Genomic DNA, 15,218 nt, shown 5'->3' on the forward strand with positions numbered 1-15,218 from the left:
ACACACACACACACACACACACACACACACACACACACACACACACACAACACACACACACACACACACACACACACACACACACACACACACACACACACACACACACACACACACACACACACACACACACACACCTCTCTTTCCCCCCTTCTTAAAAGAAACAGGATACTTTGTTAAGGCCAGTCCACACCAATGATTCGCCACTTGCAACCATTTCCCCCAAATGGCAGTTGCAAGGGGTTGCATGGCTGTGGACTGGCCTATTAGGAGATAAGAGGTTTCTGCCCGACGACAGCAACGATGTGTAACATTACAAAATAAAAAAAACATGCAGAACCGTATGACGTAATGATATTGGCAGAACCCACTTGCACTTTGAGACCTGTTTCAGCGTGCAATGCAAGACAATAAATATTAGAGGACTACTTTGGAATATCAACTTCTATATCAAAGGAGCAACTATTGAAGGAAACTACACAACCTCTACATAAGTGTCATTTAGCTTTCAATATGCACAGCAATGCACAATTGTTTCAGTTTGTCTGTGAAGACACACCGTGAACCACTGTGTGGATATGATGGCTGACACATTAACCCATTTAGGCCGGGAGCACATCTGTGTCATTTTAGATGTCTTTGGCTTTTAAAAATAGCAGATATACAAGCTAAGAAAATGACACAGATGCGTTCCCGGTCTAATGGGTTAAAACTGGGAAAACTTTCACTGGCAACACTAGATAAGCTGTCAACTATAGCTTGTAAATCTATCTGATAGAATAGAGTGAGTCAAATACTGCAAAAGACAGGTCATAAAAAAGGCCTTACAAAAGTTAACTTTAACAAAAGAGGTTTAAAAAGATGATACTAATAAGATGACAGTAAATCTGTCAGAGTTCCTCAGTCTAGTAGAAGACCAGTGAGGGGGTCTTGAGGGGGTACCGGGGCGGGGGGTCCCCAGCAAAATGAGTTAATATAGCATCAAAATAAGTTTAACCACTTTTTAACCCTATTTTATATTTTGGCAATTTGAAAATAGCCAGATTAGAATAATGTTGGAAACAGTTTGAGTAATCTTGAAAACCTTCAAGATGTGGAATAATGTTTAAAAACACACACAATAAACTCTTATGGGGGTCCCTGGCACATCATGTTTTAAGGGGTCCTTGACATGAACATATTTGAGACACCTCTGTTTTAGGTAGCGAAAAAAATAAACACATCAGAGGGACAGAAAGAGCCAGAGAAGGGGGCCTCCTTCTAACCTGCCCCGGTCCAGCTCAGCCTGGTTCCAGCATGGACACTCCACAATGAGCCCTCTGTATCGCTCACATCACGCGTTTGTTCACACACACACACACACACACACACACACACACACACACACACACACACACACACACACACACACACACACACACACACACACACACACACACACACACACACACACACACACACACACACACACACACACACACACACACACACACACACACACACACCTTGTTGAAGAGGGGGACTTCTCCCAGGCCCAGTGTAACACAACAAACACACAATTAGGAGCTATATTTACCTAATTTAACCACACCTCCCAGAATGCAACAGCAGAGGATTTAACATTTTAGAAATGTCAGGAATGCACATGCAGCACAAGTTAAATTAGCCGCTAATGTTGTAAAGCTGGAGCATTCACTTTGTTTATTTTTTTTTGTGTAGGTTCACCATTTAAGGTTTTCCATGGAAAACTAAAGTTTCTGTACTTTGAAGTACATAATGAGACCCCCAGTGTGATCCATGATTTTACACTTAACCCATTCAGTCTGGGAACGCATCTGTGTCATTTTAGATGTCTTTGGCTATTCAAAAACAGCAGATCTATGAGCTTGTAGATCTGCAAATTATTTTGAAAAATTGTGAACATTTTGCAAATCTCCCCCCCCCCCCCCCCCCAAACAAAAATATTTTGTTCCAGGGACATTAGTCTCTCCCATGTGCGATAGAAGCTAAATTCTGGTGCGACATATTCAATTGATTCTCCAAACAATTGGAAAGTAACAGCCTGATTGTAACCGGGATATTTGGTTGCTCAAGGGCCCTCCCTTCCCTCTCACCAAAAAAACAGGTGCTTAAGGCGGGCGTGGTTGTGGCCAAAACATTTATATATTATATATCCCACCATCCCCATGTTTCAATCAGTGGCTCAACGAGATGCTTTCTTATTGCTAGAATGGAGCAAATTCTTCATTGCAAACAGAATTCACAAAATAACTTCCAGAAAATGTGGAAGCCATTTTCCTGGCACTGATCATAATAGATCTCGGCTATTTCCGCTATTCGTGGTATGGTGAGGTATTATACTGTAAGGGCTGAAGTGTTTAAACATCTGGCAGTCTCATTCCTGCTTCGTCTGCAGGCCTGCATGAAAGGTGCTCCAACCACCACAGGAGAGGAGAAGAGAGACTGGCAAACAGATCACACACACACACACACATTACTATACTTATTTATGGTTATGTCTGACTCATAGTGACGTGGCCGTGGTCCGCCCGCTCGCCGGCCCTTCCATTAGCCAATTTTAATATAGGATAGGATGCCATTTCTACCTTTTTGGGGGGGATTTCTTACCCTAAAGCGGTGTTCCCACCGAAAGATAAAAGTGACTGTCGCCTCAGCTCATTTCTACTATACTTGTGGGGACATGTGGCCCTCAAAGATATAGCTACGCACGCACGCACACACACACACACACACACACACACACACACACACACACACACACACACACACACACACACACACACACACACACACACACACACACACACACACACACACACACACACACACACACACACACACACACACACACACACACACACACACACACACACACACACACACACACACACACACACACACACCTGTCTGTCATGTGACACCGGGTACGGTGTGTTTCTGTGTATACAGATCTTTTTAAATAGCTTTTATTTGTACATTCTTCCTCTCTGTTACTTCCTGATGTGGGAGCTTGTTGGTTTCAGGAGGAACACAGCTGAACTGCCACTGCCTGGCGACAACTAATCTACCACTGGCCAGGGTCCCGTATTCCAAAACACCACCATTATATGGGGAAATAAGGCACTTTTTCCCCATTTTGTTTTGCCTTTTAACCCACATTTTCAAGATTTTTCAAAAATAGCAGATCTACAAGCTCGTAGCGTGGCACTCGGTGCCACGCTACGAGCTTGTAGATCTGCTATTTTTAGAGAGAGAGATTTTTAGAGAGAGAGAGAGAGAGAAAATAAGGGGGGAGGGGCGTCAAAACACAGGAGCCGAATATTCGGTCCTCTCCCCCATTCCACTTGCTCACCTTCTACAGCTGTCACAACTCTGCCTGTCTGTCTGTCTGTCTGTCTGTCAGTCTGTCTGTCTGTTGTGCTCTTTTCTTCTCTTCTCCAATCCTTCGCTCTCCTGTCCGCGCTTTCATCTCCTCTCCTCCTTTACACTACTCACTTCTTCCCTCTCCGCTTTTCTCTTTTCCTCTCCTTTGGACTATTTTCATGTCTTATCTCCTCATCTCTTCTCCATTCCTTTCCTCTTCATCTCTCCTCTCTTCTTTTCTCTTTTTCTCTCCTCTCCTCCCAGTGGGTTCATGGTCTAGACAGTAATAACAAAGATCTAACAGCCCTCTGCTCCTCACCAGAGTTCTATCATCATTCCTCCTCCAAAACATCCACCATCCTCTTTCACCTCCTCTGATTAGAAGTGCTTTTGAACGATGGAGCAATGAAAGAGAAACGCTCTCCTTAAAATCCATGAATGAATCCCATCTGTATTCATTATCAACCACATGAAGTGGGGACTCTTCCAACACTGACAAAGCTGTGGAGAAACATCTGTTGCGCGCGTGTGTGTGTGTGTGTGTGTGTGTGTGTGTGTGTGTGTGTGTGTGTGTGTGTGTGTGTGTGTGTGTGTGTGTGTGTGTGTGTGTAAGAGTATGTGAAAATGTGTCACCGAAATATAATGAAAAGAGCCATCATGTCACTGATCATTATTCTCATTTACCCGTGCAGCAACAGCGCAATCAACACAGTCAACTGACTCAAACCACCACAGACAAACCAACACAGCCACACACACATGGACACATCAGCTAAGACGCACACACACACACACGGACACACGGACAACACAAACACACACAGTGCTTAGTGCAGTGTTTGGATGGAGGGATTACTTGATCTCATCTGGCTGAGGAGTAGAAAGCTTCATCTTAACTCTTCCCAGGGTTTTCTGGCTCCCGCTCTGGCAGCCTTTTATGAGCCAGGAGCTGTGTGTGTGTGTGTGTGTGTGTGTGTGTGTGTGTGTGTGTGTGTGTGTGTGTGTGTGTGTGTGTGTGTGTGTGTGTGTGTGTGTGTGTGTGTGTGTGTGTGTGTGTGTGTTGCACACAACCACGCAACCATCCAGTCATAAATTTCCAATCTACTCCAGCTCTCACAGCCAAGGACAAAAGAACCAACGGCCTCCAAGAAAACCTTCTCTAAACGTCTCTCGTTTGTCTAGTCGTCCATTCAGCCGCGCCGCGGGAACCTCTCAGCTCATCGGAATCCCCCAGACCGACCCCCCCCCAACACACACACACACACACACACACACACACACCCTCCTTCGCTTCCATTTCTTAAATTCCTCTCTCTCCGTTCTCCAGACATTCCTCTCTGCTCCCCTGGTACAGACCGTTTTTTTGGCAGCGGACTCATTTTCCCAGAACCTCCAGTTGCAGTTTCTGCCAATCAGAGCAGGGTGCACAGACAGACAGACAGACAGACAGACAGACAGACAGACAGACAGGTGGGATCCAGCCCTGCATGCATACTGCATATCGTCGCTTTCGGGGAGAAACCTCTCATCTCCATCATACACTTTATGATCATACTGTACTACTACAGCGTCACACAAAGGCCTCAAAAGTAGCAGATCCGCAAGCTTGAAACGCGTTACGAAGCGACGCGTTTTGAGCTTGTAGATCTGCTACTTTTGCTATTTTCTATCCTGAAAAGTAACAGTTTTGGACATATGAGGTTTTCCCCCGACAGAGATGATATTCAGGTATACTGTATACTGAATATCATCGCTGTAAGGTGGAAATCCAACACTTTTCAGGATATGGACAATTTTTTTTAAAGAAAATGTGGATCCAATGGATCCAATGTAGTTAATTTTTAGTCACATGCGTTTGGTTATATATTTATAAAACCCATAGGCACACTTTAAAAAAAATCACAAATAGCGAATATCTCAAAAGCAGACACACAATCGCTCCACAGGAAAACGCCAGGCGATCTACAGGTATGCCTGCTTCAGCCGTGTCAGATCATCGTCCTGAGCGCCGTGTGGAAAAAAGCTGAAAAAGCGCTCTAAATAATAGCCGTAAATTGTTTAGCCGTTTTTCTTTTTCTTTTTTTGACCGCACTAGCTCCAGGGCTCTAAGGACAGTGTTGTATTGTGCTCAAGACTTGGAACACGTCCCAGTACATCTGTACATAATCTTATAAGGATTTGTAATCCCTGTTAAATTGTGTAAACATATAGATGTGTGTTTCTAACACCATGTGCCCTTCCTACGTATCAGGATACTGCAGGCTCCAGGACACAGGATGTTGAAGAGCTACAATCTGCTTGCTAGATCGTGTTTTCTATCTATTCCTATTCTGTCTACTTCTGTATCAGTTGTTACTCATAATGCCTATCTTCCGATCATTACTTTGTGTAAAAGGTATATATCGTCGGGAAGAAACTTTGTGGAATGTTTTCGAACACACACGATTGTTAAATATTTGGAATAATCTTGAAAGATTTTAACCCATTCAATCTGGGAAAGCATCTGTGTCATTTGTGACATTTCTTTGGCTATTCAAAAATAGCAGATCTTCAAGCTCATAGCAGCGCTATGTGCTTGTAGATCTGCAACAAAAAAAAGGTGTGGATTTTTTTTGTTAATCTTTGAATATAATATATGTTTTAAAGCGAAAAAATTTTACTTCGATCTGTGCATTTGGGGGTCCCTGGAACAACAATTTGAGATGGGGGTCCGCGGCCAAATACATATCATTCTGGGGGTCCTTGACATGGAAAAGTTGGAGCACCACTGATATAGCAACATACTGTTAGAATTTAGAAAACATTTTTAGATATGTATTTGGCCGCGGACCCCCATCTCAAAATGTTTTGTTCCAGGGACCCCCCCCCCCCCCAGAAGTAAAGTTTTGAGTTACAAATGTTCGCTTTAAAAAATATAATATTCAAAGATTTGCAAAAAAAATCCAAGTTTTTTCAAAAATCGCAGATCTACAAGGTCATAGCGAGCTTGTATATCTGCTATTTCTGAATAGCCAAATAAATCTTAAAATGACGATGCGTTGTCGGATTGAATAGGTTAACACAAGGCTAATGGGGGTCCCCTGGCGCACAAATGCTTTCATATGTGGGTCCTCAACTAAATACAAATAAATGTGGGGGTTCTTGACATGAAAATGTTTGAATGAATCACTGGTTGAAATCATTCTCATGACCCTTGACTGTGTGTGAGAGCTTGTACAGTAAGTCTTCCCTGGTGATGTACAACCCATTGTTTGATAACGCTTTCCTGCGCCAACACACTATCAGTGTGTCACGCACGCGGGAAGGAGCACCGTGTACACATACACACGCCGCCACGCTAGGCCAAAACACTGCCTCTGTCCATCAAGCAGGCTCTTTTCTGGCATGAAAGCATGACTCAGAGGATGAGCCATGCTCTTGTGGGAAACTCCACAAAGGAACAGAGCGTTTGTGTGTGTGGGCTGTGTGGGAATGTGTTCATGTGTTCATGTGTTCATGTGTTCATGTGTTCATATGTGTGTGTGTGTGTGTGTGTGTGTGTGTGTGTGTGTGTGTGTGTGTGTGTGTGTGTGTGTGTGTGTGTGTGTGTGTGTGTGTGTGTGTGTGTGTGTGTGTGTGTGTGTGTGTGTGTGTGTGTGTGTGTGTGTGTGTGTGGGTGTGTGTGTGTGTGTGTGTGTGTACCATATACTACATTGAAAAACACACTTTTTAATCTCCCACACATCCGCAGCACTTATGTCTGTGTGTGTCTGACGCCCGTTAGTGTACGAATGATTTTCTTAAGATTTTGGTGCGTTTTTTTAAACGTCAAGCTATCGATTTATCAAAGCCAAATAATGAACCAGCCATTAACCACTCAAGCCCCAAATTATAATTTTTTAACAGTGTAAAAAAATGTACATAACATAAACATAACATCGTAAATCGTAGTAAGCTTGTTGATCGCTTCTTGTTGATCGCCTATTTGCTGTATTTAACCCATTAAAACCGGGAAAGTATCCGTCTCATTTTAGATTTTAGCATTGGCTATTTAAAAAATAGCAGATATACAAGCTCAGCTTTTAACATTTTTGAAAAATCTTTAAAGCGTTTAAAAAGTTCTTCTCTTCTGCTAGTCCCTGCCACAAAACAGTTTCAGATAGGGGGGGGGGGGGGGGGGGGGGTCCATGGCCAAACACACTCAACAGAATGAGAACAACTGATTTAGTAGTGGATGCGTAAAAAAAAAGGAAAAAGTTGACCCTAAAATCAATTATAACTGTTGCAGCTCTAATGACAAGTAACACAGAGCAGACACATTGAACGACATCCTTGAGTTACGATCATGACATTCCAGCAGGAAATTCCTTTAACAACGAGGAGGAGGAGGATGAGGAGGAGGAGGAGGAGGAGGAGGATGCTGAACCCAGTAGCACAACATCCCTCCTCTCACGCTCTGTCTCTTATAGTGCATTCTCTCTCTCTTCCAAGGTCATGGACGGAAGGTCAGCCTTGGTCCTTGGTACAACATGCCATCAGGCCCACGCATGATCAGCTCTTGCTAAGGTTCTAGAATGCACACTCTCTCACATGAGAACCAGCTAGCTGCACAACCAAACAGTGCTTCTCAAACATTTTCATTGAAAATCCACCAAATTGATACATGTATGTACTTGGCTGCGGACCCCCATCTCTCTCTCGCTCTCAGATAGAGATAGAGATATATATATATATATATGATATATAGGACCTCAATGAAAACAAGTCCACTGGACTGTTTTGTGTGATCCTTTTAGACTACCATGCCGTTTCCATTTCTGTCTAATCAAATATTCAATCAATCAATCAATCTGTAAGTCTCTCGCATTGCAAGCTTGTAGATTTGCTGTCAAATAGCCTAAGCCTAAAATAGGGTAAAAGTGGTTGGAACTGTTCCTCATTTTGCTGGGGACCAATTGAAACACCCCTCCCCCCAAGGACCCCTAGGGGGTCCCCTAAACCCCACTTTGAGAACTGCTGAACTAGACAATGAAGCCCTGGGGTATTAGCAGATTAAAGTCATGGACACTACAACAGTTACAACACCGTGTCAGCTGGTCCACACAGTCCAGATGGCCTGAACAGAGCTGATGCAGGTGTTAACATGAGGTACTAAAGCCCCCCCCCCGGCCCGGCCAGGGGACCACTGGGGCCCTACTCTATAAACCCTGATTCTGCTGATGAGGAACATTCCTCACCGGCCCTACCTTCCTCTATACCCAGCATTCTGCCCGTTTGTTATCCGGTAAATAAAATGGCAAATGGTGCATTCACGTCTGCATTACATTGACCCGTGTTAAAGGACGACTTCACCCATTTTTTACGTATCGTCATATAATTGGTCCTCACTAATGCAATGCTCATTATAACATGGTACCATTTCTGTCTCCTCACTCGGTGTCTCAGAGGAGGCCTGTGGACAGTTCAGAAACCATGCCAACCAGTGACATCATCTATGGGGAATCCAAGCTAATAGAAACTGCAGGCTTTCTATTCCAGGGAAATTATCATGCTATAATGGATGCCATTGTTCTCGCCTTAATACAAATACAAATGTGAAATCTTGTTTGAAAAAAAAAAAAACCTACCTAACGATGATGTCACTTGTAGGCGGGTTTCTGAAGTAGAAAAAAAAGGTATAATTTTATCATGAGCATAAGTGAAGATCAATTATATGAAGACAAGTTGAACATGGGTGAAGTCGTCCTTTAAGTGTCTTGCTCAAGGACACTTCGACACAAAGCCAGGAGGAGCCGGGGGACGGGGTGAAACCGGGCGGGAAACTTTCCGACGATTTCAAGGCACCCGCTCTACCCCCTGAGCCACAGTACCACCACCCCTGTTGCCCAATACGATCACGATCAGCATGCAACCACAATGTTTACATGTGTTACTACGGAGTCGTGCTGACATGTACTGTATAACTTGCATCTATGATACATTTCACAGAAACTAAAAATAACACAAGCTTCTCCAAGGATGATGCAACGACAAAGATGGGAAAATGAAGAGGAAACGGCTGCTGGAGAAGCAGAAGTATAGTTTATGAACACAGCGCACTTTGCCCCCCCAAAAAACTTGAATTGTAAAACAAAACAAAAAGGCTGCAAATCATAAAGCCTCCCTTGTATGGCTTCATCCATCCAACACCAACAGGTGGTATCATCATAGTCTTATTGCTAGTACATTCTCTCTGCTCTGCCAGTGTGTGTGTGTGTGTGTGTGTGTGTGTGTGTGTGTGTGTGTGTGTGTGTGTGTGTGTGTGTGTGTGTGTGTGTGTGTGTGTGTGTGTGCGTGCGTTCAGTGTGCACATGTGTGCACACATGCATGGCACGCTCCCATAATAAAGGGTAATGATGTGGAATGTGCAAGCGCAGGTCTGTGGTGGTGAATGTGATGTCATTTGGAAAGCAGCGAGTGGCAGCGCCAGCCAGCCGAACGCCCACGCACGTTTTTATTTCTTCTTCCAAAACGGTCAAAACCTCAGTGCTCATTTGTAACTCTTGAGCGTGTAACGGGTTAAATGAAGACGAAGATGTGAAGTTACAAAAAGAGCAGTGCATCTCTGAGGAAAAACACAACAACAACAAAGGCTCAAAGGGATCAATATCCAGTTACTAATGAGTGTGTATTGACACGCCCAGAGAGAGGATGACAGCACTATGTTCTCCCAGGCTGGCCCCAGGCCCAGTGTCTACTGTTAAACACTGTATTACATTCACACACACACACACACACACACACAGAGAGCGAGAGAGATTTGAGGAGAACAAGATGAAACATATTAGACAATGTTTCACTCAGGGATCCAGTGGTTCTCAAAGTAATTCATGTCAAGGACCTCCAAATTGACACTTATTAGCCCACGGACACGGAAAAGATATTCCAAGGACCCCCATAAGAGGAGATGTTTACTGCTCTAACAAGGATTTTCTACCATTTTAATTTCAAGGACCCCCAGTTTGACATGAATTAGGCAACGGACCCCCATTTAATGGCATTTCTATCTCTGAGACCCCAGTTTATATTGTAAAATCAATGTTAATTTAACTCAGAGAGTGTACAAATGGAACCAAATGGACCCGTTGGTTCCATTTGTACACTCTCTGAGTTACATACCTGATACCTATAAGGGTAAATTTGGTTCCTAACTATCTATCATTTACCTGGGGACCCCCTGGAACTCCCTCAAGGACCCCTGGGGGAACCAATGCCATAGATAGTCAAAGATATAAGGTATAAGGTATAAGAGGGAGTGAGTGAGTGAGTGAGTGAGTGAGTGAGTGAGTGGCCTCAGGCTTGCTGGAGTGTAAAGGGCTGGTATATCATGATGTCAGACATCAAGAACACAGACAGATTACATGCTGTTCATACACAATGTATGTTGGCACACATCCACAGGAATGCCATTTAATCTGGCTACAGAACCTTGTGACACACACGGTGTGTGTGTGTGTGTGTGTGTGTGTGTGTGTGTGTGTGTGTGTGTGTGTGTGACTTTGTGTGTAAATGCGAAAATTAGCATTGGCGTGCTGAGCTGTGGGCTGGCAGGTCATCATGAATTAAAGCTAAATCAAATCTTACGACTGAAAATGTTTGTATGACCAGGTCCTGATGTGCGATTCGTGAAACAGTGTGAAAAGGAGCCTCCCACACATGCGCTGATTCCTATTAACAATTAACACAATATTATGTAACATTTTCACGGCGCAAGATGCTTCCACATGAAGACATGACTGAAAACAGTTGGTGACTGAGAACTTTAACCCGTGTTTCGACCGAAACGTTGCTCATTAAATACCATCTCTTGAACGTGGCAATGTGTGGGTATCTTTTATTGTTGATTTAGTAAAAAAATGTTGCGTGCGTGCGTGCGTGCGTGCGTGCGTGCGTGCGTGCGTGCGTGCGTGCGTGCGTGCGTGCATGCGTGTGTGTGTGGTGCATGAGTGCGTGGGTTGATGTCAAAATTAGCATTGGCGTACTGAGCTGTAGGTGGGAAGGTCTCTCATTCCTAAGTACTGTAGTTCAGTTCAGTTAAGCCTAGCTGATGACACAGAGGTTCCCTTGTTAATCTCAGCGGCCTCTAAAAACATTCTTACCGAAGTAGTCGGCCCGGGGCTGGGCGTCCATCTCCTTCTCCAGGCGGTCGGTGATGGCCTCCAGTTTGATCTCGGCGGCGGACGGCCCCTGCTCGGGCTGCTGCACGTGGAGGGTCTGGCAGGGCAGTTTGACGGGCCTGGAGGTGGCGGGACCACCGGAGCCCTCGGGCTCAGCGCGGCACCCCTGACTGGAGGCGACGACCGCCTGGCCCCGAACCGGACCCTGGCCCTGGCCCTGGCTGATGACAGGTTTAATGACATATCCGTGGGCCAAGGCTGTGGATGTGGCTGCTGGGACCTGGGGTTCAGAGGGCGGGGTGGTGGTGATGGGAAGGACAGGAGATGATGATGAGGGCACTGCTGCTGCTGTGTGAGCCAGGGAGACGGAGGTCTGTGGTGCCAGGCCGTTCTGGTTGGCGGAGGAGGAGGGTCTGGATGCCGTGGAAGGTGGAGAGTACGTGGCTGAGGATGGTGTTGCTGCTGACACGGGCTGAGTGGAAGGCAAGGTTATTATAGTTTAACTCAAACTTAACGAAACAACGAAAACTGTAATTGGAAGAACATTTTAGTTAAAAACTAACTAAAATCAGTCTTTGTCATTCAATATTTCATACACAAGTTTTTTTTTATAGCAAAAATAGCCAATCTACAAGCTATCCACGCGCATCACATGTTGTGAGCTTGTAGATTCATTTATCTATTTTAGCAATTTGTCTGAGCTTTGTTGAACGTGGCACTGGACTGCCCCGTATTATACAGTAACTATACTAACCTTGGTGGAAGGCTGGTGGTGATGGTGGAGGTCAGCGCCACCGGTGAAGGCACTCAGAGGAATGCTGGAGAAGAGGTCGGCCTTCCCCGGCGCTGCCGGGCCTGACGACTCCCCTCCTCCTCCTCCTCCTCCTCCTCCTCCTCCTCCCCAGACCCTGGCCAGGGAGCCGGCCACCGAGGAGGGAGGACTCATCCTCACCGGCGGGGTGACGGCCTGGCTCTGGCTGTGGCTGGAGCCGGTGGAGCTGAGGGAGGGAGAGGGAGACAGCCTCTGGGGGGGCTGCTGATGATGGTGATATGAGGGGCTGCTGCTCCCAGACCTGGACCCAGGAGAAGACGGTGAGGCCTGGCTTCCTCTGGAAGGAGGGGCCCATGAAGCAGCGGGCGGCGGGCTGAGACTAGGGTGACTGGCCTGTGCGCTGTGGGGCGCGTTTCCTCCTAGGGCTGGAGGGGGACTGGGAGTGGTCGGGGTGTGGTGGTGGTGTTGTTGTTGTTGTTGGTGGTGGTAAGAATGTGGCTCAAAGCGCTCCTTATTATCGTAATTGTTTCCGTAGCCGTATGCCCGGCTGGCTGGCAACTCCGTCTGGACGGCTGGGTGGTGTTTCTGGGCGTCGTAGGCCGCGTACTGACCCCCAGCACCACCGCCCGCCACGGTGCCCGGTACCACCACGGTTCCCGGTACCACGGTCCCGGGAACCGGGCCGGAGAGGATGGGGGGTTTTGCCGCCGTCTCACCCGCCTGTCTGTAGCTGTTGATGGGCGGCCGGTCCTTAGTGTAATACCCGCTGCTGCTGCTGCTGTTGTTGTTGTTGTGGCCGCCGTTCATCCTCAACGCCAAGGTGTTCTTGGCCTGCTCTTCCTGCTGCTTCTGCATGTGGATCTTGGTCATCTTGGAGGCGAACACCTTGCGGGTCTCCTCGAAGTCCTGGTTGTTCCCGGCGTCTCGCCTCGTGCGGAACAAGCCGTCTCTGGACGCCTCGTACATGTTTAGGTCTTCTAAGAACTTACTGGCCTCCAGACCCAGATCCTCGTATTTATCCATCTTGGAGGAAGAAAAACATGTGTATATATATATATGCAGGTTGCTCAAGTTAGTCAATAATCACAAAGCAAAACGTTGGTAACAAAACATATTAAATTAAAATATAATTAAAAAGTTACACAACAACAGACAATTGATTGAATATCCAGAAGCAGTAGTGGAAGAAGTATTCAGATATTTTAATTAAGTAAAAGTAGTAGCAATACCACAATATAAAAATAATCTGTTACAAATAAAAGGCCTGTGTTCAAAATGTTACTTGAGTAAAAGAACAAAAGTATTGGCATCAAAATATACTTAAAGTACCAAAAGTAAAAGTACAAAAATGTTTGAAAAAAGCAGATCTACAAGCTCACAATGTACGTGTTGCGTGTGAGCTTGTAGATCTGCCATGTTCAAATACCCCATGTATAAAATAGGGCTGAAGTGGTTAATATATGTCTTATAATATAATAATTCAAATCTACTTAGTAACTAGTAATTAAAGTTTTATAATTATTGTAGCTGTATGACACCCATTCCTCGTTAGTATAGTGGTCAGTATCCCCGCCTGTCACGCGGGAGACCGGGGTTCAATTCCCCGACGGGGAGGATAATCTTTATTTTCTATGAATCGAGTACAAAGGAGCCCAACGGAAACAAGCCATAGCCTTTCTCGGGTTTAAAATCCTCTTAGCAGACCTGGTATTGAACTGTCCTTTTTTTTTGCAAACTGCTAATAAAGTATTCAATCAATCAAACAATCAATCAGTGGCGTAAAAGTATAATATTTACCTTTGAGAAATTGAGATGTAGTGGAGTAGAAGTAAAAGTATTGAAACTTGTATTGTACTTAAGTACTGTACTTGAGTAAATGTACTTTCATCCACTGGAAAACAGTATCCAGAAGTTATAATAGTTCCCAGGCAGCAGTCAGTCAGTCAGTCCGTCACGGGGTTTTAATCCACGGTCCAAGTTGAAGTGCTGTTCTCCCGTTTAGTAGCCTCTCCTGTCTGTCTGTCTGTCTGTCTGTCTCCAGACAACAACTTTCACGTCTTTTTAAACCCTGGACAAAAGAACATAAATAAAAGCGCCGTCCTCTCAGCTCTGCTCCGCAGGACAGGATACCGTGTGATCGCTTGATAAAAAGCAGCTCCGGATCCACGACCCCCGAACTCTCACTGAACTGAACTGATCTGCCCCCTATAAGCCCCCTTTACTTTACTTTGTTTACAGATCCCACTTCTTCTTCTTTAATGGAGAACCTTCATTCAGAACTTCTCACTGTGTAACTTTCTCTCTCTCTCTCTCTCTCTACGCGCAGTGAATGAGACTCACTCACTGTGTCATCCGTTCACCCCGCAGGTCTCACTGAAATAAATCCACTGGCGAGATGATCATTCACAGCTGAATAAATACAGATCCAAACTATGGAAGCCCGAGTGTGTGTATGTGTGAGGGGGGGGGGGGGGGGGGAGAGAGAGAGAGAGAGAGAGAGAGAGAGAGAGAGAGAGAGAGAGAGAGAGAGAGAGAGAGAGAGAGAGAGAGAGAGAGAGAGAGACCCAACGTGGCCAGTGGACCGTGCAATGCTGCTGTGTGTGAGAGTGCGTTTAAAGGCACAGCGCTCCAAATATGCACTGTAAAAATCCCAGTGGTGGAAAGTAACAAGTACATTTACTTAAAGACAATACAATTACAATTTTGAGTTATTTTTTTTTACTTTACTTGAGGAGTAGCTATTTCAAATTTTCAGTACTTTTACTTCTACTCCACTACATATCTCAGAGGCAAATATTATACTTTCACTCCAGTACAATTATTTGAACATTTTAGTAGTTACTTTGTAAATTTGGATTATTGTGACAGAACATACATTTTACCCACTTCAGCCCTTTATACATTTCGGCCATTTGAAAATAGCCGAT

At 45.1% G+C, this 15,218-nt stretch overlaps 1 protein-coding gene across 3 annotated transcripts in view; it reads right to left on the reverse strand.

The window, feature by feature from the left end:
• limd1a (LIM domains containing 1a) overlaps window positions 1–14,737 on the reverse strand; it is a 53,372-nt gene extending 38,635 nt beyond the window's left edge. For 2 of the 3 annotated variants that reach the window (XM_080426135.1, XM_080426133.1), the window contains exons 1-3: window positions 14,174–14,737; window positions 12,274–13,314; window positions 11,502–11,991 (exon numbers count right to left, since the gene is read on the reverse strand). In XM_080426135.1, coding sequence (XP_080282261.1) covers window positions 11,502–11,991; window positions 12,274–13,314; window positions 14,174–14,179 — 1,537 coding nt within the window. In that variant the 5' untranslated portion in view covers window positions 14,180–14,737. Of the gene's footprint in view, window positions 1–11,501; window positions 11,992–12,273; window positions 13,315–14,088 lie in introns of all 3 variants that reach the window. The other variant, XM_080426134.1, reaches the window with a different exon arrangement.
• Between the last annotated feature and the right edge of the window lie 481 nt (window positions 14,738–15,218).

Source organism: Gymnoscopelus braueri (genome assembly GCF_963280865.1).
Source record: "Gymnoscopelus braueri genome assembly, chromosome: 4".
NCBI classification, from domain to species: Eukaryota; Metazoa; Chordata; class Actinopteri; order Myctophiformes; family Myctophidae; genus Gymnoscopelus; species Gymnoscopelus braueri.